At 38.2% G+C, this 26655-nt stretch overlaps 1 protein-coding gene across 1 annotated transcript in view; it reads right to left on the bottom strand.

Moving 5' to 3' along the window:
- Nucleotides 1-24003, bottom strand: part of ZRANB3 (zinc finger RANBP2-type containing 3) — a 48149-nt gene extending 24146 nt beyond the window's left edge. Inside the window, exons 1-4 of the mRNA XM_084524256.1 lie at nucleotides 23904-24003; nucleotides 18191-18349; nucleotides 2713-2731; nucleotides 1456-1634 (exon numbers count right to left, since the gene is read on the bottom strand). Of these exons, the coding sequence (XP_084380382.1) occupies nucleotides 1456-1634; nucleotides 2713-2731; nucleotides 18191-18342 (350 nt within the window). The 5' untranslated portion in view covers nucleotides 18343-18349; nucleotides 23904-24003. The remainder of the gene's footprint in view (nucleotides 1-1455; nucleotides 1635-2712; nucleotides 2732-18190; nucleotides 18350-23903) is intronic.
- Nucleotides 24004-26655: the final 2652 nt, after the last annotated feature.

The following is a 26655-nucleotide window of genomic DNA, read 5'->3' as shown; positions in this document are numbered from 1 at the left end:
CTCCTCTGTGGAACATGGTGGAAAAGAAATTAGAAATAAAATTGTTTATTATTAGTTGAAAGTTAATTCAAGAAATATCTCCTTTCAAATGTAGTTAGAAATTTAGACACCCTGAACTGATTTCTGAGTATATTTTAACTTATTCACATTAAGTTAAACAACATTCAAGCAGTAAATTTCGTTGTTGAAGTTTTGAAGAAAAGCAAAGTATTGAACTGAGAGAAATCAAAGGCTGAACACAGAGAAGCACAATTTTCCAAATTGCTAAGCCAAGTGTAGCTGCTCTGTTTTTGCATTTTCTTGCAAAAATTTAATTAGCTCAAGAGCTACCTCACTTACAGCTACGAAGCTTCCTGGGAGTTAAACAGAAAGCCAGGTTTTTTCCTCTTTTATTGTTATGAACAAAAGTAAGTAATAGCGGTTAACGTCTACTCTTTTTTTAAAATCTCAAGATAAAATGAACAGAATTCTGTTTGACACTTACTTTTGCCATCATTTACCCTTATTCCACATTTCTCCTTTCTGCATTTAGAACTATAAGCATGGAGTTTGTGTGCATTTTAGCTGAAGAGCTTAAAAAAAAAGGCTCATTAAATCTTTATTCTATTTCCCATATTCCTATGAGAAAGTTACATTTTGACTATCAGTGGCAACTACCCCTTGATCAAGCTTTTAATTTATGCTGTTACCACTAGGAAGGTTCCAAGCTACTGTCTCATCAGCATGTCTTGGCAGTTAAGTCACTTTCTGATACTCCCCAGAAAATGTGGAGATCAATCTTCTAAATCCACAAGTTTTAGAACAATATTTTGACATTCCCATGAAATCAACTACGTCATTTACAGTAAAAGAGACTAAAAAAAAATACCTTTGTAATTGAGTGTTTCCTCCCAATAGGAGAGTTATTCTAATAGCACCCAAGACTTGTAGTCACACACCGATGAATTTATGCTATTAAGTCTAAAGATAGAAAGCTCAGGTCACAAGGACCTTTGCAGTTACTTAGAGAATACTTATTTTAACTTCTAAATTTTGTCAGTGCGTTAAATGGAATATTAATGGTAATTACTTCCTTATTTTATAATGCGTACCAGAAGTTTGCAAAAAATGTGCTCAAACTGTTTTACAACGAATAACAAATCCTAGCTAATTCAACAGAGTTGACACAGAACTGAATATGTTCAATGAAAGACACACTAAGGTAACCAAATTTTAAGCAGACAACCCTTGCTACTGTACAATCAGACCTCTCCATTTCAAAGGAGATGAAAAACAAACATAATTCCAACTCTCAACTGAAAGATATAGCACCTAATTGAAATATCTTTTATTTTGCTGGAATCCTTACCTTCCATTATGGCCATAATATATACTGTACCTTCTTCACATATATACTGGAATCAGGTCACAGAATGAAACAAGCCTTTCCATAGTTCATTAATGAACTTTACTCACCCAGTATCGGTTTTGTTCTGAATGATGATAATATCATCTGGAGAGAGTTCTGGAATCCACTTCTCCATCTCATCAACCCAAGGGTATCTCAGAGATGAAGGCACGACAATTAAGAGAGGCCATTCGTTTTTGTAGTAGTAGGAAATGGCAATTGCTTGAATTGTTTTACCTAGACCCATCTGGGAAAAGAAAAAAAAAAATTAGAAGTTTATGCTCAGAAAACATACTCAAGTCTCAAGAGCCTCTCTATTTTGCAAAAAAAGAACCAGATGCAGGGAACAAAACCAAAGAGGTAGTTCCACAGTATATATTTAATTGTCAATTTGTTACCACGGATAATCTTTCATGAAAAAAGATACTTCTCTTTAACAGGATTAATACATATTGCATATTTGGCTAGCTCATTAAAGGTAAAAAAAAAAAAGCATTTCCCTTGATTTCAGAAGGTTTTTTACTCATGGCTTTAGTAGGATGGACTATAAGGGTAATCAAACCCTTTAACTTGTTAACCCTTTAACAAGTTAACCCTTTAACTGCCAAAAGCATTTTAAAAAGACTACTCAAAGGAAAGATAATTCTTTCTTGAAGTTGATTTTTCTTCTAGCTCCGTTTTGCTAAATAATATCCCAAATTATAAATGGGAAGCTACATCAATCCTCAATCATTACCTCTTTTTCAATAAGGTTTTATACATCAATTAATGTAAAATAAAATAATGATTATACCCTATTACAAAAATGCTTTTTTTCTGTAGTAAGAAATTCTGAACTCAAATTTCCCTAATATGGAATAAATTCATATATTTGAAAATGTATACAGTCATGAATTTCATTAATAGTACTTGTCCTTGTTACAAAAATTCTTCTTTGGAAGCATACCTCTCTTTGGTACACAAACGTCTCCTAATCCATTAAAAAAATAAATACAATAAAATAAAAAAGCTATCTATACAATAATAAAGTGCTAAAAATAAAAATAAACTGCATTAAGATTTTAAGGACCTAACAGCATATAAGATTTAGCCTAAGTAGAATAAAAGTACCTTTCAAAGCTTTCTCAAAGCTTGTCTTAATCTTGTGTCAGATATATATATATTTTTAATTAGGTATTTTCAGAATACCTACTGAATATTATATGAATTAGGCTTCCTTCACTGCCAACTGTTCTGCCCACATCCCCCAAACAAGAAAAATCACATCTGAATGGAGTACATTAAGACAAGAAAAATGGTGTTAAGGGAATAGGAACATCACTTACCTCATCAGCAATCATACACCTAAGCATGAAATGAGAAGATAGGGGAAAAAAACAGAAACAAACAGTAAATATAACATATGAATAAATACTTATAAATTGTTTGCTATAAATTTAAGTTAAGGATTTACCAAAACCAAAGGGTTTCCTCTGTCACCAAATGAAAAAAGGTAGACTTCCTTTCTACAGCATCCTTGATAATAACTGTAAAATTTGGTATAAATGTAAAAATAAGCATACCACTTACTCTAGTTTTATATTCCATTTATTAGTACTAAAGAAGAACATGCATAGTGAAATTGAATTGCTGCTTTGGTCTAGTGCTATATTAAATATAATCTTAAGAGACATTTTCAGGTTGTGAAGTACATCTTCAGTTTTGTTGTCTTTCAGAAACAGCAATGGTTTTGCTGCTTCATGATTAAGATTGTTTATTTGATTGACTGATTTAGAAAAGGCTGATTTCCAGAACAATTTGTGTTGAAATAGAAACAGACACCTTCTCAACCCTTAACTGTACTAGCTAAACCATTAGGAAATTAACTCATTTTTTTTTCCATTTTGGATCATTTAGTTTATGCTACTCCATGTAAAGACAATAATGACGAGTCTACAGGCAAAACTAGCACATGCTTTACATTTTCTACATATCAAATGCCATCTTCGATATAAATTTCTTATAGGTATTTTAAGTTGCCTTAACTCATTCTTAACTCATATAGGATCTAGGGAACTTCGGAGCACACCAAAGTTTCTTTATAAAATTTTTGAGACTGGATGAAGGACAAATGCGACTATTTGGTGGACATTTAGGGATTCCATTAAATGGATAATGCTACAGCTTTCCACACACTTGCCCTGAGCTGTTTCACAAACTTTTACCTCTGCTATTTCACAAGCTTATGCAAGCTGGGAAAAAAATCGAAATAATAAAAACAAACTACAATAACAACAACCACAAGAAAAAGCATAAAAACACAAAAACAAAAAAGCAAACAAAACCAACACCACAACAAAAAAGCCTATCCCATTTGAAAGCATTATCTAAAGAATTAAGAAAGTTTGTTCTAACTCTTGTAATTACTAGATGAAATAACTACATTCAATTCACACACCAACAAATTCAGAGGAAGACAAATTCCAAGAAAAAGCTGTGAACATAATAAAGAGGAGTAGAAAAAACAATCTACTCCCTATAAGTAATCATTTTGCTGCAAGGCATAAGTTTCCTTTTTTCTTGTAGCAACAGCAGACTGCATAAAACTATAGGCTTACAAAGAATTTTCTGACCAGAATCAGCACCAGGAGTTAAGAAGCAAGATCTAAAATAAGCTCAAAGTGTAAATTTCTGCAAGTTTGGAAGAAATGTCAGAGTTCAATAGCAATACCTGCTTGGGTTTCAGTTAAGTAATTGGCAACTAGATGAATCTTCCAGGTATTAACTAATCTGGGCAGCTTTTCAAGCACCATATGATTTTCCCAATTTTCATAAAAAGCAGTGGCAGAATAATTCTCACCATTTCATAACAGTGTCACACAAACTGCAGGGGCTTAGTCAAACCATTGGCAAATATAGCACAGGGTGCTGTTGCTTGAACAAATGGCAGCAATAGATTGACAGCTGTATGCAGTCCATCACTGTGCTTTAGGATTTATATATGTTTACCAACAGGAAAGCACCAAGTCTCAGAAAATGCGATACTTTGAGCTCTAGAAGGGAACAGACTTTGCAGGCCACTCTACTTATTTTCCCCTGTCTCAAGGAGAAAAAGCAAAAGACTTCTGCCTTGGTTTTTGGCTTCTCATCCTCAGGAGCTTTCAGTCAGACCCAAAATAGTCTTGATGAATTGCTCTGGATGAATTTCTTACTGTGTATTCCCACCCACTGCATCTTCTGAGGAAACTGAAATTTCTCCTACTCTTATGCCACATAACTAGACATGCACCCAGTGCACCATGCAACCCAAGTGAAATGCTGATTCCATGAAAATATTGGAGGCCTTCCAGGTCTCTGCATCTATATCCAAATTTAACACATGAAGATATAAAAATTCTGTATTTTGATAACCTTTTAAAGTAGCACAGACTACCTTTTTTATTTTTGTGTTTGTATGTCAGGTACTTGGAAGTTCATGCAGCTGCCCAACAGCACAACAGAAGCTCTCTTTTCAGCACAAACCCCAGCCGCTTTACATTAATGATTAATGCCTGCAGCAGCCCCATCAGCTGTGACTGTAGCCAGTAACGTGCCTTTTGCCATGAGCCCAAAATGGATGGTTCTGGGGCAGAGAATGTACAGTGGGACTTTACAGACATGACGTGTGAGATAACAATTGGATATTCTGAGAAATCTGGTATACTGTTGTTTACTCATTCAACCTGACAGGTTCAACGTCAACTAATTGCAACATTTTCTTTCAGCTGACATAAGAGTAACTCAAAACATATCTTATATAACTCCATTTTTTATAAATAACTATCTACTTGTAATAATTTTGTAACAAACTCCCCCACTCCCCAACAAAACCCCAGCTTTAACCATATATTTTTTCTGATTTTTATATGTTTTTCACTTCACACTTGGTAGGGATGGAGTGACAAAAGCAAAGATTGAAAACATAACAAAATAAAAACACCAAATCTGCATTGATTTACAAAAAGGGAGGAAAAGAATATTTTTAGTGGCAACTCATGTCTGTGGAGCCTTCATGTTTGTGATTTGCAGCCAGGTGAATACATTTATTTGCAGAAAACCAATAAAAAATTCTAATTTTAAAATAATGCCAGGTTTGTGGTTTTTTTTTTTTTTTTTCCATGTAATACTCTTAGTTAATTGCTTCAATTGTAGTTTAGAAAACAAATCATCTTTCCTGCAGATTCTTTAAGAGGCCAACCGCTTTCAGATTAATCATTTTTTAAAAACAGTTTGAAGCCTGAAATCAGCTGGAATGAACAATCTAATGTTGCTTTTTTTTTTTTTTTTTTAAACTCCTTAAACAGATACAGAAAATGAGTATGAAAATGAGAATGCCAATCTGCTACAGAGCAGAGGCATCTCAAGAATAAACCAAAAACATTCCTCAACAATACAGTATGTTTAATCCTAAAGAATAACAGAGCAAATATGTAAATACAGCAATACCCAAAAGTGTGTTGCATCTGAGTAGCATCTGCTAGTAAGGAATTGTGGTAAAGAGAACAAGAACACAAATGTTCCTTGCCAATTTACACTGACAAATGCAGTATTTCTCAGCATATCAACTTACATTTTTAGCAGAGTTGCATAAATAAATGTACATCATGTCACTTTAGACATGCATCTTCTATGTAGAGGGAATAAACCTACGTTAACATGAGCCACAAATTTTGAGAATTTAAGCGAGAATATCTAACATGCCATTGTACTATTTTTTGGCATATGTGAACCAACTACTTACACCTTCATTCCTTTTTTCAGAGTAACAAGCTAAAATGAAGAAATTCAGAGTGATTTATGAAGTCGTCTGACAATTAAAAAGCTAAAGAGCGATCAAAATAAAAAGCCTTAAAAATTTGTCAACCACTGGAACAGGAGTTTTTTCCACTAAACAAATTGTTTTTTTTTTCCATTAGTTTACTGTAGCCACTTAAACTTTAGTGACTTGAATATCTGCAGAACAACAGGAAGTTGTTCTGTTTTATTGTTTTCAAACGTTTTCACACTGTGCACATAGAATCTTCTGCTTTCGTGCCTATTAGCTTCAAATTAGTATGTCTTAAGTGAAACTTCTAATGAAGCAGGGACAAAAGTGTTGGCTTTAAAATATTTATAGAAATTCAGTTTTGTTGCTGGTAAATGAGTGGAAGAACAAAGTCACTGCCATCTTTTTATCCATATAAAAGCTTTAACTTCCTTGATTCTGCCGTAACAATACAAAGAGATCCCACAGAAACACCTATATGCTTAAAATAGCTATATAATTAAGGACGGCAGCAATTAGAATTCTCATCAATACTCTAAATTCTAGCATAAGACAAGTTGCTATTGACACATTTCCACTCTCTAGCTAATCTAGATTTTATTGTATACTGATCTATTTCTACACCTATCAGAAGAGAACTTTTTTTTCCACAGCATGTCTCAAAAATAGCAGTTTGCTAGTATACTGGACATTATTATTTTTAACAAAGCATTATCCATATTTTAAATAGTGGAAACTTATCTGGTCACTCATGCACATTTGTCTAAGCTACTGAAAAATGCAAATTGATTCATAACATAAATAAGCTTTACCTGAACTTTGCTAAGCTCCTACACTGTAAGGCTGACTCTAGATTTTGCTTTTAACAATCATTTTCATAGCCTCTCTTGACACTATTCACATTTCCAGCTGTGATCCTAATACTCAGCACCTTGCTGATTAGGAAGAGCTGGATCTGGTGTACTTCTTCCTGCTGGGCAGCTATTGATAAAGTTTCCTGAACAGCCCTGCAAAATCAAGTAACATTAGTTGAGAAGTATTAGAATTCAATGGAAACCTAGAATGAATGTACATCGGGTAAAATAAACAGATATTAGAATGACGAAAGGAAAAAAAAAACAACTTTTTTTTTGTTTGTTTCTTTTTTGGTGTTGTTCATTTGTTAGATAAAAATATCATCACTTTTCAGGGGAGATGGAGAAATATAAACACCACTATATAACATATTGGTGAATGCCACCCATCCAGAATACTGCGTAACATTTTGATCGTCCACATCCCATTGTCTTCCGACAAATTCAAGCCAGAAGAGATGCAAGAAAGATCTACTAGAAAGATTAAGGGAAAACAAAGCTACCCTATTCTAGCTGAAACCAGGACACCATGGTAGGAGACACCAGTAGAGAAATAGTTTCTTCATCTCTGAAAGTAAATGCTGAAATGGAATGCTTATTCCTCCCCTCACTGTTCTGTAAATCCATGAAGAAGAAAAATTCCACGGGTAGAAAGTACAACAGTGTTGGTACATAAAATACTTGGCTTACATTTAAGCTAGAAATTAGAATGATGTTCTTAATCACACTAATAACAGTATTTGTAAAGAATCCTGGGGCAAAAAAGTAATTTAGTACAAGGCGGAACCCAAATTGTGCTAGGAATTAGTACAGTGTGGATCCTTCCAGCAACAGAAACTTCAGGACACAGGTGACCTCCAATTCTATGTTCCCACAATGACAGTACAGTTTCTGTTAACAGAATTACAAAAGATATAGTACTTCTACATACAACTCACACCCTATTAAGTCCGGGTCTCTTTAAAAAGTACTATAACTCAACAATAGATCCTCAAATGTAGTTGTCCCCTATCCATTTTGCAATAATTTGCAGTAAAATCAAAGTGGGGAAACTACTAAGCAGCGGAAAGATGCACAGCATTGGAGGCCATGCAGATTCTGGAAGCAAAATTATCTCTTTGTTACCTGAACATAACCCACACTGCTTATGAATCACAATATTTTTGATTTTGTTAGTATCATCAGAAGAGAAAGTATAATAATTGTCACTTAGAAACGTATTGAATTCTGCTGCAAATGCTTGTGGCTCAATAGTGATATTTGCTATTTAGTTAAGTATTAATTCTCTTCCCTCACTCAATGCTGAAATAGCTTTGTATTGGATTTTTATCCTATGCTTGCAATCCATACACCTTTCAGTCATTTAAACATTTGACTAGACACATCACAGACTGCTATGAATCAGGTGCACAAAGTTGTTTTTAAAAGCTCCATTTCGAGTATCTGAATGTGTTAGGTCCTGTTATGATACAGTTTCCAACATGAATCACTGCTTTGATCCACACCATTCACATTCAAATCCCTGAAGTGCTACAGTTTCAAAACTGCTGATTTATGTCAGCTGACTAACATTATCAGCACAACTAATGAAGTTTTGACGTTATACACAAGATGAGTTTATGATACAGGTAGAAGTTAATAAAACCAATGTTAGTAGAAATTGGGTATGTTCAAGTTATATTATGACTTGATGCACTTCGGAGCATTAAAACTCTGTAGTTTTCCCAGTTTTAGATACTTAAACCAGCTTGCTTAACCTAGCTGGTATATATCAGAGGTCCTATCTTTGTTACTCTAAAGCAACGTAAAATAGCTTATATTACTGAGAGGGAAATCGTCAAGTGTCCCAGTTTATAATCACAGCAATTAGTTTTGAAATGTACAGAATTTCCCTATCATTAGAGCCCAGATTGTACAGAACTCATAAGATCCAATAGTCACATTAAACCGGTAAGAAGAACTACTTCACATTTTGCTTTACGTAACCTTAAAAATATGCAGCCTCTATTTATAACAAACTTCAGTATGTTCTATATTACTGCAGTCAGACAAGCTGCCAACACGAACATAAAGGTTTCATGCTGTCAAAGCAGAAGAAACAGATCTTCAGATACACTGAAGGGACAAATACGTATTTTTGTTTCACATATTTTGACTGCAAGAAGACAGACTTCTTGTTCTCTGAAGTTCAATTAGTCATTTCCTCTCAACTGGTAGTTACCCAATTTGAGCTTCATCATTCATATCCCATCTGTTCATATGACACCTTAATAATAGCTCTATCCAAGAATACAAATCAGAGCTATGATACGCAGTTCCATATCCTGTTATAAGCTCAGCCCACACGGTCAAAAGTTTCTGAAAACCAGGAAAAAGCATTTGAGATGCCTCAGTTACATTTCCCATCAGCGAAAAAGTCCAACCATGAAAAAGTATCACAGTCAATGGCAAGTTCTCTGTTTCTTTCCCATTTCATTTCTAAATGTTCGCCTTCTTCACAGTGAATCCCGTGGCTAGCACTTGAATCTCTGTCCATTTGTGAAGAAATTCTGCTATTTTTTCTTAACAGAAAATCTCATCAGAATCTCACTGTGGTGCACTGCACATGCTGCTATAAACTTCCTAATATTCACGAGCCATTCACAGGTGTAGGCTTAGCAGCGGGCTTTGGACACAGCTTTCCATGTATTTTCATAAACAGAAGGGAACCACCCAGTCTGATTTCCACCAGATTTTAATAACCTTTTCATTTCAAGATGTATTAGCTTTAAAATAAAACTAAGAGAAAGTATCCTGGTAAGTGAATATGCATGCAAAGCAGAAAGAGCAAGAAACCTATTGTGTTGGTTCACCCCACATGCATGTAGGTCTGAAACCTTTTTGTAGATCCCCACACAAGAGAATACAAACACCTAAGGCTGTAGTTTAAGTGACCACACAAAGCTGGATAAATCAGAACCCCAGAACCAGATATTCAAGCGTTAGCAAACACTATCAAAACAGTCTTGTAAAGGTATCAAGCACCAAGCAAAAATGCACTTACAGAAGGAAGCAACCCCAAACCCACGTCTAAGAAAGCTCTGGTCAGGAAAGCTCTGCCAAGAGAGAAGGGATAATTTTTCAAACCTCAAAACGCACAGGAAGAGCTTCTGGTTGTATTGATGTCAAGAAGACTGAGCCAGCTTTGTAAAGAATAAGGAGAAACAGATCTTTAACACTGTATGCAGATGAGATTAGAGAAGCAGAACATTTAAATGAAAATCATTTCTATTTCTGTGTGTATGGGTTACATTCAGGTCATCCTTCTGAAATGGTGGTATTTCGATATTACCAAGTAAGTGATGCCATTATAGCTTCTTATATTAATTATGACTACTTCAGCAAGGTATCTTTGCAAAGACAAAATCTCTTTTTGAACTTTCTTCTTGGAAAAATACTGATTACCAACACGCTGACATATGTGAGGTTTAACCTTATAATCTATATAATTTATATATAGATTAAAAAGAAATATGTATTTAACCACGAATAAGTCACACAGTGCTACGCGTTTCTTGTAACTACAGAAATATTTTGCAATAATATTCTCCCTAAACTAGACAGTTCTGCCTCCTTATGCATCGTGGATTAAAAGTTGAAGGGGATATAGCAATACAATATACTTATTGCTTGCTTGTGAGGATAATTTAACTTTTTGATTTATTTTCAACATCTGTTTATCCAGAAAATATAGAGCTGCAGGTAGCCTTTTCAGAACAAAATGCTTTACTTTTAGTTACATTTTCCAACATAAACACTCAAAACAGTAGCACTTGATTTCTTAAAACACTGAAAAATTTTGTTACTACTCAAACAAATTAAAGCTGTTTTTGTTAATGTAATCTTTGGAACATGTTGTACAGAGGAAGCTTGCGTCTTTCTTTCACTAGTGTGGGTGTCCTGATATTCTTGGGATTCTCACCTACTCATGTGAGTCAGTTTTATATAACGCTACAACATATAATTTACCTCCTACTCACAAGCCAACACTTTAGCACTAACATCTTAACCAAGGGTTATTTAAGGAATCTGAACTTAGTACATTTTTATATAAAACTGCGCAAGCAACCGTTACATTTGTGTGTCAGTAATCACAGCACACAGTCCTAAAACTAGAACAAAGAGAGATGACTTCCTTGCAAAAATAATCAAGGTTGTTTCAGCAGAAATAGAGCCCCAGAAGATTTAAGCTAGATGATACCCTTGCTCTTGAAGTACACTATGTATTTAAAAAACTAAATGAAAAAACAACCCTCAAGCTAATGTAAGATGCAGTAAATTGCCCCATATGCAGTGTTACTGATTCCCTAAAGGAATATGGAGGAGAATGGTTGTGCCAAGTTTTATGCTTTTCTCCAACACTGCTCAACCTACAACTGAATGAAACATCTAAAATGTTCCATGCTTATGAAGATTTGCAATCTAGGAGAGCACATTAGCCTACATATTTCAGGATTTAAGCATGGGCAAGGATGTGTGGAATAACACATATCAAAGTGGTCAAGGTGAAGTTTAAGCTCAGAGAGCTGGAATCACTGAATAGTTTGGGTCGAAGGGGCCTTAAAAATTATGCAATTCCACCCCCCTGCTATGGGCAGGGACACCTCCCACCACACCGGGTTGCTCAAGCCCCATTCAGCCTCCAGGGATGGGGAATCCACAGCTTCTCAGGGCAACTTGTTCCAGTGTCTCACCGTTCTCTGAGTAAAGAATTTCATCTTTAGGTCTAACCTAAATCTACCCTCTTTCATCTTAAAACTGTTACCCCTTGTCCTATCTCTAGAAGACCTGGCAAAAAGTCTCTCTCCATCTTTCTTATAAGCCCCCTCAGCCCCAATCAGTTCACCAGCCGATTCATTGCAAGAAAAGTTGACATCAGTTAATTGGAACAGTTGGAATAACATCAACTAATTTCAACTACTGACAATGTAGGCTACAAGCTTTAACCTAGATATTAATTGGCATGATTGAAATATATGTAATCAATGGTAGCTCTTCCTTAGGATGCAGTCTAATGACTTTCAATGAAAATTAGTTACCTGTCATTACTTTACCAATAAAATTTGCTTTCCCATGTGACATTCCCTGCAGTGATGTGCACTGCAAAAGCTGCAGAACTAGTCTCTTCAAATCTTCCTCCTTATTCCCATCTGATCTGAAGATACACAGTCAACAGAGATAGTTGTTGACAGCACATAATGCTTCAAGTCACCAAGTATAAATTAAAATAAAAATTAAACATTCATAAAAATATAATATTCATAGGCATGACTCAAAAAAAAAAGAAAAAATATGAAAGGAATTTCATTTTGAAACATGCAAATTTAATTAATGTGGCATCTATCAAAGTCATTGTGAAAAAAGCAGAGAAAGTAAGATCTCCCAAAAGAAATGATGATTATCTTCACCCTTCCTATTTTGGAAATTCTTCTCTATATTTTCAAGTCTGAACTCCCCATCTTAAAACCAAATCAATCAAAAGTTTAGCAACAAGAAATCAGATTAACTCCAAATTCACAACAAAATTGATACTGTAACATTTGCACTCCTTAACAGATGCTGTATTTGGTAATTATACCAACCCAACATCCTTACCTGCAGCATGTAAGAATGACATTCATTGTGTGCTTAGCAGTCAGAACTCTCACTCAGATTTCAAACACATTACTCTTACCAAAGTGGCCCAATATAAGTAAAACTTGAAGAAAAAATCTTCTTTAAAATGTTCTCCATAAATGTCAGTGTCAGGTACAACATACTGAGAATGATTAAATTGCTCCATAAAATGCAAACTCTCCATGTCAACCATTTCTGTTAAATTTTTCTGCCTATAGGAATTAATGGTTAATGTTTTCATTGAATAAATGAAGTTGCATGCAACTAACTTATATGGAAAGAAGAAGTTGAGTACGCTATAGTGTTTTGAAGACATAATAATAGAGATGAAAAATTATAAGGCTCAACTGAAAATAACTGTGCCACAGCTTCCACAAGAAAAATATTGAGAAGTACTTTTAGAGGACAGTCCAGAAGTACTCTGTAAAGTATTTTTGATAAGTATTACTTTGAAACATGTAGCTGATTCTGAAAAAGAAATGGCTTTAGAGAAGAGTAAAAAACAGTTGGCCACACAATCACAATACAGACTTTAGCAATCTATGACCTCTCAAACAAAGGACAGAAAAAATAGATGCAGACAGCAACACATGTACATGCATCTAAGCTTAGTGTTTCAAAATGGAAATGGATGAAAATATTTTACTTTTCCAATGTTTCCTTTTATTCATAACTACTAACATAAAATACAGAATCAAACTCAGTAAAAATGATAAAAAATAAGAATTAAAAGGAAAAATAATTAAACAAAAAGAGAAGGATCTGCTGCTCTAGCAGCAATTAAAACATGCATAGAGACAAGTGTAGACCAACATATTTTCTCCTACTGTATCAAATTCCAAAAGCTAGAAATACATCTCCACTACACTCTCAAACATACAGAAATGATACCCTTCATGCTGCTCAGTGGCTGATATAGAAAAGTTAAGCTGATTAAGGCTTCCTTGTTCAGAGTCTAGACAAAGAAACCTTAACACAGATAACCTCTCTCTCGTGTTCTGAAGAATTCTATAAAAAGGAACCTTTCCACCCCCACCCGATGTACCACACACGCAGACTATAGGTTTATTTTCTGGCAGGTTGAATGAAATAGTACAAAGCAGATTCAGAATAAGGACTTCTGAGAATTTGAGATTTCAAGGGAAAAAAAAACATTAGTCTATTGGATGCTGCCACATCCAGACTCAATTTCCTTGCATTCTGTTCCCTTCTTATTACTGTCCTAGAAAGTTAAAGAAAATTGTGCAGAAATTTGTGCAAGAATTTCGATATAACATATATCAGGAATTCCTGACCCAACAAACCGGTATTCCATCACCAGGAATTTTAAAATTTCTATTTGTTTCCTGCCCAAGAGCTATCATTTCTATGATTCAACAACTAAAACCTCGTCAGACTGTACACACTCTACCTTTCCTGTAAGGAACTGGAGCTAGAATCTTTTAGCCTTGTTCATAAGCTTTGAGAAAATTCTGATTTGAGCCTTTGCTTTTCTGGTCTATTCTGAGAGGCTGGGAGAAGGAAATTAATTTCTATGAAGACTGATAAAAGTTTTTGAGCCAAAAATATGTTTTAATTTATGAAGAACTAAGTGCTTCTCCTGTGTTGACTGGTAGAGTTCAGAGACACAGTCAATGGAAAATAAAAATATTATTTTGAATTGCAGCCAACTGACTTGCTATTATACTAGGTGACACTCTGTTCTATAATGAACTCTCTATCACAATGATTTTCTGTAGCCTATTATCCAAAACAACATTAAATAATATAACAATCTTTATTACTCTATTAAATGACCTGCCTAACAAAATAAATCTCTTCATTAAAAGATAGCTCTTAATGCCAGATATGAGGTCCCCATATCATGTTGCCTCTTTATTACTGTAACTATACTCAAATAATTTTAAGCCAGCATGTATAAGATACTAAATATCACATACTTTAGAACACACAAGTTAACACATTAACTCTAAAACTTATACAGATAGCATTAAAAAGCAAAAATTATATATGAATCACAGCTGGAATAAAATATAGGTATTAGCAAAAGTATCAATAAGTGTTTCAATATTTATAAAAACTTTCATTTTAAAAAATATTACTTGTCAGAGAAAAAGAGTTACAATGGTAATGCACTTGTACACATTGAACCATGTACAAGAAAAGGAGAAAAAAGCACAACAGGGAACTAGACTATGCTAGTTAAACTGTTTGAGCGTGCAGTTATAATAGAAAAGCTTATTTCATACGTGGTAAACAACTCTTCTTTCTCATCCACAAGCAAGGTAGCTTAAACACATTGTTCTGCCAACACTTCTAGGAAAAAAAATCTGTATGTCTGAAGGCATCTTCCTCAGATACCATCAACAAGGCAAGCAACACTAAAAATGGTGTTTGTAAATCACATGCTAGCAAATTTTATTACAAAAGTTGGTAAAGTATTCAGCAATATGGTTTGTATGTGTTAGCTGCAAGAGACATAACTCTAAAATAGCAAGCTTCTAACTTTTACAGTGTATTTAGGTGAGCAAGCTGTCTATAATTAAAGTAAATAACATATAATAAAAATATATGAATATAAATATATATTTATGATGTTTTAAAAGTAAACTAGTTTCCCTGGATGAAAAAAAAAAAGAAATAAAATAGTTTTCAGGTATGGAATTTGCATGTACCCACCTTTTCTGCACATTAATGGTTCAGGTTATAAAGAAAGATTTCCATCCCTACGCACCTCTTCCCAAATGCACTTCTGAAGAACAATCTCTAGTAAGGAGTAAAGATCAGTAACTCTATGGCTTCTTAAGGCATGTCTGTCAGCTAAAAGGTATCTTACCATATTTTGAATTACACAGTCTTGTTGGCTCTAGAATTACTGTATTTTTATTATTTCCTAGAAAAGTGTTAGGCAGCATGTGTTGCTCTAGACAAAGCCTTTGGAGCATTTATTGCAAAAAAAAATAAATAAACACACAGGATCTGTCTGCTTCTCCTGCCTCCCTTTTACCATTGAATCAAAAGCACAAATCACAACAGCATATTTATCTTATCATTAGGGGAACTATGGGGGAATTAATAGGTTAATCTCTGCCCCATTAGTGTCTCAGAGGGTGCATTTCATCCAAGACCATATTTTCTTTTTGTTCTAATAATGCTGGGAGCTTGTCTAACCTGAGATAACATGAACTGAATGTCTACAGCCAGCAGTAGAGCACTTTCTCTACACCACTTTCCTGCCACTACAGCAAAGCATGGATTAAGTGATGGCTGCACAGGGAGCGCACAGCCCAAGGGAGAGAAGAAAGACGAGCCCAGATGCACATATTGCTTACTTCAAGTCCCAGGTTTATATATTTTTAAAATTAGAAAAGACACTTTTATGGAAAAGCACCAGACCTTGCTAAAATATACTGATGGAAATAGTGAAAGAAGGCTTAAATCATTAAGGAGTACACAAAAGGGAGAGATTTGTGTGAGCCAAGGGCTGATACACTAATAAGAAAATTCAGCTACAAGCTGCAGCACAGGCTCTTGTTCTGTTTTGGGACTAAGAAAAAATTAGATCTGCCTGAGCAAAGCACAGATTTTTTAAAAAGTACTGCTCTGGAAAGTTTGACATAACACATTTTACTTTATACAGAGGCTGGCTGGGAGCAGGCATACTGTTCTCCTCAACTTGACCCAGCTACTGAATAGAACTTGCTACGCCAGTGAATGAGATTTCTTGCACTCCTGACGAAAATACATTCCTACCCATTTTATAGTAAAAATATCAGTGCCATATTACTCAACAATCTTTTGTTAATGACAGGTTTCAAGAAAAGAAAAAAGCAAAACCCCTAATTCTAATTAAAAACAGTCTCATTCCCTCTTTTATGGTCATTCCAAACCTTTCTACATACTTACTGCAGACAATTGTTTCTGTTCAAGGAAGAAGAAAGAAAAATGTAATTAAAATTTACAGTTAAACAGTTTCCTGAGGAACCTGTATATTACATGGTAGGCTGAAAAGCTTTATGCCACTTTCAGATGCATCCATTAGCCTACAGTAGTTAACATTAAAGACAATAAATACATTTATATTTTTGTGTTATTTCAGTTTGTGTATACAAATGCACCTCTATTACATACAATATAAACTTCACTTCCCCTTACTAGAATCAGATCAACTGTGATATAGTAGTAGCCTAAGGCTTTGAATTTATTAAATTCAACTCAAATACAGACTTTTGCTGTCTATTCTATCCAAGTCTTAGTGATCTATTAAAACTGTATATGTTTATCTTCACAGTTACACCTGGCAGCAGTGAAGTACCTCACATGTCTGGTGGTCACAGAGAAGTTAATGACAACACAGCATAAAGCTGTTAAAATCCCAGGCTTTAAATTCAAGCTTGCACCTGAATGGCTGGACCCATCTTTCTACTCTGCTGCCTACTCTGGCAGCCTAAAATAGATGGCTTATGAGACAGAAATATTACCATTACCGAAGTTTTTTGGCCAGATGAATAGAAATAAAGTGAAATACTTCAGAGAAAATTTGACTTGATCAGAAGCTCCATATAACTGCAGGGACTGATGAGAAACATTTCCTTTCCCATTTTTAATCTTTAGAGAAGGCCATGCACATTTCTCATCTCCTACAAAAACATCACAAACAGTATCAGGCAACCCTCTTAGGCCCCAAGCCTCTTGTATTGAGCAAGATGATGAGGTTATCAGAAACTAATTTCATCCTTCCTCACAACTTAAGCCCAAACTGTTTCTTTTGTGCCAGACCTCTAAGATGTCATTACTTTCCAAAAGAACAACATCCAGTAGTTTCATGGCTTTAGGCTGCAATTGCCTAGTTATTAGAAAATTTATAAATCAGAAATCACATTTCCCTTCCCACTTCTTCATCCCTGTAACTCAGCAACATGCTCTTACTCAGCAAAATATTTACAGACTCTGCTGCATAAACGATTTTTCTGATTTATCAGGTACCTAATTGTCAAATGCCTTTTTTATCAGTTGCTGCACTTGCTAACCGAGCATTCTGCTAGTCTTCTTCTGCTCTGCTGTTGCAGCTCAGTGAGTTCAAGAACACCCTGATTACATACCAGAATTGTACAAAGTTTAAAATAGAATACCACACAGATGCATCAAGATCTGTTAGTCATTCTCTTAACAGCTCTACCACGCCATTAAGAACTACAGAAGCAAATGTGAATCAATTTATTTTAAGCATTCTCCATTAACATGACAAAAAGGATGGTCCTGCTGATAGCAGCCTCCTCTTGTATGAGGAGATCTTTGATACTACAAGTCTCTTTTGCGCTATTAAATATTTCTTCCTCCTCTCGAGGAAGAAAAAACACCTCATTATAAGCCATGTTATCTTACAGTTTGCAATAAAAAATCTGTAATATAATTCTCTTAAGTGTTGCTGTATTTGCATAGCTTTTGTAACCATTCATTATTTCTACCTAGAATAATTCTATTTAGCACATGACAGAATAAGGATTTTACCTGCCATTTCTCTGAAGTGCAAATATGATGCCTTTCTCCTGAAAAGGCAGCAGTTTCTTTCTCAGTCTTTCAGGTAGAAAGGACAGCTTAGCATCAACATTTTCAGAATCAGAAGCTTCAAGTGTAGGTGTTCCCTGGAACGTACAAGCCATGTTGAGCCTAGGGGAAACAAAATCAAAAAAGATACCTGACTTAAAAGATAGGTCTGCAACACATTACAGAATAAAGCTTCATGGAATAATGGTAACTTGAAATAATTGATATCTAAGTAAGTTGCCCTTACAATAACAACATTAGGTGGAAACGAAAAGGAAATGCTCAGACTAGCCAATTGACTATTTCTTACAGGTTTTTACAAAAAAAAACAACAACACAACCAAACACCTGGCTTTTCACAGATGTCACATATGACAATTTAATTAATAGAAAACATATTGCAAATTAAGACCACCAGAATCACCATATTAATTAGTAACTATGAAGGTCAAAAAAAACAAAAGCGTGATAACTTTTTTTTTTAAAGAAAGGCAAAGTCACAAAGTTGTTGTAATTCAATGTACATTGAATTGATTTATAAGGAACATCAGTCTCCGCAAAATAACCCTCCCCCCCACCCCCAAAAAAAAAGACAACAAAAACATCCCCACATTTCAAACATCCTTCCCATTTCCAAAGTAGCACAACTTCATTTGTATTAGCATGGAAATAAAGAGCTAAACCAACTTGCCACACACAAAGCAGCCTGCCTCAGTTTAGAGCAAGAAACAGGTAGTACAGCTTTGTACCTCTCTTTACAGCCATGATCATGGCAACATGTGAGCATGGCTAGGAAGTTTAGCCCATGAGAAGTCAGCTGCAAGAAGAACATTCAGGAAAGGAGTGGAGGAAGAATGCTGTCTTCAACAGCAAAAATGTCACCAAGATCATTAGAGAACGATGGTGAGATCTTGGTATCAGACTTGTTTCATTGTGTTTTATCAATACACTTTATTTTTCTTTTATAACAACGTCCTTGAAAACATATTACTTCTTTTTTCCTTTTCTTCTAAAATTGATTCATTTTCATTTTTCGGCTTGTTTGGCTACCAATGATCTCAGGTGGACCTGACCAGCATTGTTTAGGCATACACAAGAAATCTAGAACTACAAAAGAAACTTTATTCCTTTCAGAAATAAAATCTTAAACCACAGAATTAATCAATGCCAATTCTCATACTAAAGATTCTCATATTCTTCAGGGTATAAATATGAACTTGATTCACTTTTGTGCAAGGGAAAAGAGTTGGAGAAGAAATCCTAGCTTTTTTTTCTCTTATAACTTCCAAAAATTGTATATGTTAGCGCTCAGTAGCAGTACACTAACTAAACACGAGGAAAGGAACAAACCTTTACATCAAGGCATAGAGGAAAAGTCTTTAACCCCACACTGCCTAATTGCCTAATTTCATAGCCTGTGTGAGGATTGGGACCTTAGTTATGCTGGGAACACAAAACATCAGGCAAAATATGCCTCTTGGATTGTCAACAGTAGATACTGTACTACCAGGCTCAGTAACAGAATTCTGTAAGAACACCATGTTGTGCCCGGATTCTTTTCTATTGATACATTTCTGAAGCAACTCAGAACAATTCAGATATGATTTAGTGAGCATGATGTATGATTCTTCCTGTGGATTTAATGATTCATTATAATCACAGTGAGAAATGTACTGAGCTACACGGCCATTCACTTCGAAGATCTGCAGGACTAAACCATCTGGTTCTTGCACTGACTAGTTACGTGGTAAGCCTGACCTGAGGACGATGCAAGGGGTTCAGTAATCAACACAGTAAAGCAAGATTATGCAAAACAGAGGTTGCAACAGATGCCTTCTAACTTTCCAGGGAACTGGCAAGGAAAACATTGATTCAAAAGGAATTATATACCATGGTGACAGAGAACAGCACCTCTGTATTCCTAAGGAATTCCATTTATGATTTTTTAGCTACAAAAACTGATGTGCGCTCTTCCAACCGAAGTTACATTCTCTGCAGTGAACAGAATCCAGCCGTAACTGTGCTGTGGCACACTCAAATACTACTTCAATACATATGTTGAAAGAGCTTGGGGTTTTGTTCTGGCATGACTGTACAAACACCTCCATCTTCCAAGGGCCATTATGTTACTAAAACTGAGAAATCTTCCCATTTGGTGAGGTGGGATGTCCCAGGCCATCAGAACTCCCTGGCATGGTGTGGTGAGACTCTGGCCATGGTGCTGCACGACCCCAGTGGAGATCCCAGAGCAGGACTGGCAGACCCACTGCCGTAGCCTCCTACCACTGCTGAGCCACTTGTGCCCTGCCTTGTCCGATAGCTGAGGCTGTCCTAAAAGTGATCCAAAAAAAAGGGAAAAGAAAGGGGGACTAGAAAGAGCAGCAAAAAGAAGTTATTGGGAATTTGCCTTTCTGTAGCAAACAAATCTGGTAGTACTGAAGTACTGTGGACAAAAATGTCTGTGAACAGACGTACACAACAAGGGACCAGATTATTCTGTAAACCCACTCAACTGTTTCACAACCCTAGAAAAAAAAATCAGGATTTTGGTGTATCCTGTCACTGGCACCACTGGCCAGACTAATGATATTCAGACTGAAAATGAGTAATTGCTTTTTTGGCTATATGATGAATTATAGGCATACCTATCAAGAAACACATCACACTTAGAGAGCTGGAAGGAAAATGCTGGTAATACTGGGGAATTTCTGTCCGTACTTTCTTGGGCATCTTTTACCACTTTTCTACAACAAAGTGGTGGGTAACCACAGCTGTTTTGATGCATCATTCTGCTGGAGAATGTGGGAGGAAATAAGCAAGCACATCTGAATTGGAATTTAAGATTTCAAGCAACACTCAAAGTTGAGGTATAAGGATTGTATTTACTATTTCTATGGATTTGGTTCTATTTTGTATCAAATCATCTAGCTACCACAGAATCTATTTTTAGCGATTCACCCAGCAATGAGAACTCCGTGGCAGTTATAGGGTAAGGAAATCTGTGTTCCTTTTGCAAAACAGACATACGGTGTCATCTGTCATCACACTATTCGCTGTGGCTTTTTTCCCCGTTTTGTGAGTGGAATCTCTCTCGTATCCTTAAGGAAATGACATTTTGTACCTTGGGTTCTTGGAACACTCAACAGCAGATAAAAGTGCTACAATCAGTATCAAGGCTCTTCTGCAGATGTCCATCGCTGAACATTGCTCAACGGAAAAGGGCAACCCTCTAGCTTGCTCTAGGTGATGCATTGCACAGACAAGAAGCTGTAAAACGCTGGTAAACACTAATTTCATCTCTCGGTTGAGCAAACAGAAATGTTTCAGCTCTAACTGTTGTGAAATCAATCATAATCACTTCAAGAATTCAATTACAGTATTTTCCACAGAGTGGGTTGGTTTTTTTTCTTCCTTTAAAAGTTGATGAATGCACTTCAAGACTACTGGCAAAAACAAACACAACATTCCTCTAGTGCCAGCCTTTACCGAGTATGCTGGATGACTGGTGGGCCGACAGACCCATTCAGTGCTCAGCTCTGTGATTCACCACCGAGCAACATCTCTGACTCACTTTCTGTGATGATTTTCCCTTTCTATACAGAAGCGGAGAAAATGAATGCTTTCGATCGACTTGCTACACAGCTTGTGGTGAGTGACAAAATGAAAATGAAATGTTAACATAACTAACCTCCTGTTGAATTAGATTATGACAACATTCATCTACCGAAACCTTGAATAAAAAATGCAGTTTCACATGTATAAATCTGAATTAGAGAGAAAAAGCATATATAAATCATTGGTATGTAGTAATGCTATTAAAAAATGCGTCTGGATCACAGTCACTAAATGAGTTAAAACCAACTTGGCAGATCTATCTTAAGTACCAGCAGCAACACAGAAAGCACTAGCTACCAAACATGTATGAGTTTTTCTTTGTTGTGTTTTTTTTTTCCCCTAAGTGAATAATGAAATGATTGGTGAATAATTAAAGAATAATAGGTAAATAATTAAAGAAATCCGCATGCAGTGAATGCTACTGTAATAACAGCACTGTCCTATAGCTCTACCCCACATTTACAGATTATTGCAATTATTGTTAGCATGAACTTGTTAATGATTATACAAAGAATCATATGCTGAAGACTTAAAAAATCTCTGCCATGATTTCTGAATAACACCAGCAGCGTTAAGAACCCACATTCAGCCAATTCTCATGCCTGTCGTACTATTCCAATACCCAACGCTGCAGAAGACACTATGAAAGGCATATTGACCCTATGAAAGATTTATGCTGGGCATATAGAAAATAAGAATGAACAATGATGAAACAAGGCAGTGAAACAAATGAATTTCAGTGAATTGCCTTTTATTGATCCTTTAAAGTAATAATTAAACTGAAAATCAATGCCTTGTATATAATTACTGTGGTAGTGGTAGTTATTTGTATTTTGTTTTTAGACAGATCCATTATGAACAGCATCGTAGTAATTTCAGTGAATAATTTAAACAAACCAAAGCCTATTTTAAAGTCAAAAAGTGTAGCAGAAGCATCGCTGTACACTGAAAGGAAGACGACCAGTTCACGCCTGTTGTTCTACCCATTGCAGATTCAGAAGCTCTAAGAACAGAGAGAAAGGATTAGTGCACACATTTTCTCTAATTGTTATTTTTTCCATTTGCTGGCATGTTCCTAACATGTTGTAATATGCATCCTGACAACCCTCCCACATTTTTAGATCACAAAGTCAGGAACTTTAGTTTTCTTAGATAAAATAGACCTGAAAGGTTAGATGTGGAGACCAAGCTTTTCACTCAGAGGCTCATCGAGTAAACAGCAGCTACAGAAGCTTCGTGACTAACAACTCAAAACCACAAAAACACTAAATGAAAATCCAAGTGTTCCTTCGAGTGTTTTGAAGGAACTCAAGGCTGAAGTGGCTGAATTACTAAAAATAGTAGCTATTCATCAAAAATGGCCTTAGTATCTCACGACTAGGGAGTGATAAGCAATCACACGTTTTGAAAACAGTAACAACACAGATCCACGGAACACAGCTCACTGCTATCACAGAAGGGCTCAGGTCGGAAGGGACCTTGAAGATCCTCCAGCTCCAACCCCCTGCCATGGGCAGGGATGCTACCCACTGGATCAGGTTGGCCAAGGCCCCCCCAGCCTGGCCTTGAACACCTGCAGGGATGGGGCAGCCACAGCTCCTCTGGGCAGCCTGTGCCAGGGCCTCACCACCCTCACAGTGAACAATTTCCATCTTTTGCCTAAGTTTGACCCTTGTTCAACCGTGCCAGTTTCCTACCTTCCCTGCTTGATTTGTTACATACAGGAGCTCTTGTGCTCCGAGGAAAACCTCTGGTGGGTTTGCCTAACAAAGGAGATTGTCCACGATGGACTCCAGGAATCTCCCAGAGCCTGCTTGGGGCAGCTCCTGAGGCAACCCCTTGTTAACACGGGCGGCACATTCACCTCACGGGGGGCACATTCACCTCACGCAGCACCCCCGGCCGCCCTCAGCTGCTCGGGCTGCCCGTCAGGAGACACCACACGAAGCTCAAACCGCCCCCAACAGCCCCCATCAGGCGCTTTAGGGGCGCTGCGGACAGGGCGGGACCCCTGAGGGCCCCCTCACAGCGCCCCCGCCCCTCCCACCCCCCCTCCACTCACGGGCTCCTCGCGCCCTTGGCGGGCTCCCGGCTCAAACCGCCGCCGGCCGGAGGTGACGCGAGCCGGGAGCGCGCGCACGCTCCGCACTGGGCGGGAGGGGGGTGAGGGACTACAGCTCCCAGCATGCCCCGCGGGGCCGCTGCGGCTCGCGGAAGGCTGCGGGAACGGGGCGGGGCTATCGCCGCCCGGGCTGCGGGAGAGAGGGGGGAGGGCGCTGCGCTGCCGGTCTCCGCGCCTGAGTGGTGGTCGCGGCTGTCCGTCAAAGCGGCGGCGCCCGCTGATTGGCCGCCGTCTCTCCGGGCGAGCTCGCGCCCGCCTCAGCTGCCCGGCGGCTCGGGAGGCGGGCGCCGCGCCGCTGATTGGCCAGCGGCGCCGTAACTCAAAGACGTCCGGCACGGCTATTGGGCGGCGCTCAGGCGAGGGGGGCGGGCCTTTCTCCCCGCCGCGGCAGCAGGAGGAACCCAGGCGGCTGGCGGGGCTGGCGATGGCGTTAAGCGCCCCTCGTGCGTGAGCCCGCTGCCGCCGCGGGGAGCGCCCCGCTGAGGGAGGGCACCCGCCGCGGTAAGCGGCCCGCCGAGGGGGGGGGGGGGGGCTCCCATGAGGGAAGGAGGGAGGGAGAGAAGGAAGGAGGAACCCCCCCCCGCGGGCCGAGTGGTCGCGGCCGGGCCGCGCGCGCGCTGCGTTGAGGAGAAGGGAAAAGAGCGGGGGGGGGGGGAGCGGACGCGCCCACGTTGCTGGGGGGGGGGGGGGGGGGGGGGGAGCGCGGCCGTTGGGGCGGGCGGGGGGGGGGGAGGGGCGCGGCCGTTGGGGCGGGCTGCGCGCACCTGCCCGGGAGCCTGAGGGAGGGAGGGAGGGAGGGAGCGGGCGGGGGGGGGGCGGTCGCGGGGGTGCCCCTCGTGTACAGGGGGGTGCTGAGGGGAGGCAGGAGGGAGCCGCCGCCCGCCCCGGGTAACGCTTTGCGTTGGGCTTGCAGCGCCGGAGAGTGGCTTCGCTTCGCCCGGGAAGGAGAGGAGAACATGAGGGGAGCGCGGCGCTGAGGCTGAGGTGAATTTGGGGCGGCTGAGGCGTGAGGCGTGCCTGGGGTGCCCGTGCGGGCCCTGCTGAGCCGCAGGAGGAAGGGGGGGGGGGTCAGTGCCGGAGGAGGCACGGGGGCTGCCCTCGGGGTGCTCGGCAGCGCTCTGCAGAAATGCGTTGCCTTTTGGGTGCCTTCCTTGGCTTTTAATAATCGTGCCCTTCTTCCAGCAGCCTGATACAACAGAGATCTGACCCTAATTCAACTAAAGAATGCGTGGTTTTGTTGTTTTTTTTATATTTACTTTCTACAGAGCGCTTGGGATTAAGCCTTTTTTGCCATGAGGCGTTAGCTAGCGATCTGCGACGGGATTGCTCTCTGCCTCGACTTCTACACCGCACTGCATGTCACGCTCGGTTCTTGCCTGCATGCTAAGCAGAAGGCACGATGACGGCACTCTTACAGTGCGGTATTTTTCGTAAACGTGGGGTTAGGAATGCACCTTTGCTGTTGAACTGAAAGTGACAAAAATAAAATAGTGAAATTACGTTATTTTTTTCAGAAGGTTTTATTCAAACAATTTGCCGCTCAGGAGAAGGAAACAGCACTGGAAACGTGTTTTCTTTGACAGCCTTGCTTTTGTTACAAGTGGTAATGTTATTACCTGAAGGCTGATTTAAAAGAAAGGGTATTATCGGTTTTTTTTTTTGAACAATAAATATGATGGTTTCCAGGGTTTGAGTATTTTGTAGAAAATCTGCAATTCCTGGTTTGTACACTGTAATTAAAAAAAAAAAAAAAAGCCCCAGTGATAAAGATAATATAAAGACTTGTTGTGTCCTAAACATTGGAAGCTCAAGAATGTAGTAAGTATGTAGCACTTGTAACTGCGTTACTCGCTGCTACTTTTTATTTTACAAAGCTGTAAATTGCTATAAAGACTAACCGCTGCCTTTCTCCTGAACAAAACCGGGTATGGTTAAATGTCAGTAATTCTGAGCGGCGTGCAGTGTGCTGGGTTGGATTTGTTAGCGGTTCTCCAGCTTTGGGAGAAGTGAATTACTTGAATCTGTTGATGTGGTTCTCTGTTTTTTCTTTATTCTTGTGCATGTGCACACACACAACAGGAATTATTCGTATTTCTTGTCTGAAACATAATTTTGTTATATGCTTTTTTCTTCCTTCTGTCAAGTTGTATTACGTTTTCATTGCTTATGTTTCAGTATAGATGCCTTACGGAAGTCTTTATATCACCTGCTTGAGGTCTGTAACCACTTCAAACTAACTGGACATTGTAGGTGAACTGCGTTAGGTATAGCTCTGGATAGAAAATGTAAAGATTGTGTGTGTTTGGTGTTTAATTGGGTTGAAAGGTGCCATCAGTTTGGCCAGTAGCACAGGTTAACTTAAGTTCATACGTCCTTGTATCACCACTTTCAGACATTAACTTCTCCCCAGGGTGAGTTTGATGAAGAACTGTAGTGCCACATCTTAAATAAGATCATACGTGTCAAGTTTCAAGGCAACGTATTTTAGGCTTTTAAAAGTACTTGATACAATTGCATTTCTTTGTCCATTTGGGGTATGTGGGACTTCTTAAGGGGTGTCCCTAAAGGATGAATAGTCAGGTAATGCTCATCAAGCCATACAAACTTTGGCTGCAGTGCAGCATAGATTCAGTTTTTAAACATCTTGGAATATATTGACAGTTTTGCTCAGTTTTGGTGAGCTATGTACCTC

The sequence above is a fragment of the Aythya ferina genome, assembly GCF_964211825.1.
Source record: "Aythya ferina genome assembly, chromosome: 6".
In the NCBI taxonomy this organism is placed as follows: domain Eukaryota; kingdom Metazoa; phylum Chordata; class Aves; order Anseriformes; family Anatidae; genus Aythya; species Aythya ferina.
This window is presented reverse-complemented; position numbering and strand designations above follow the sequence as displayed.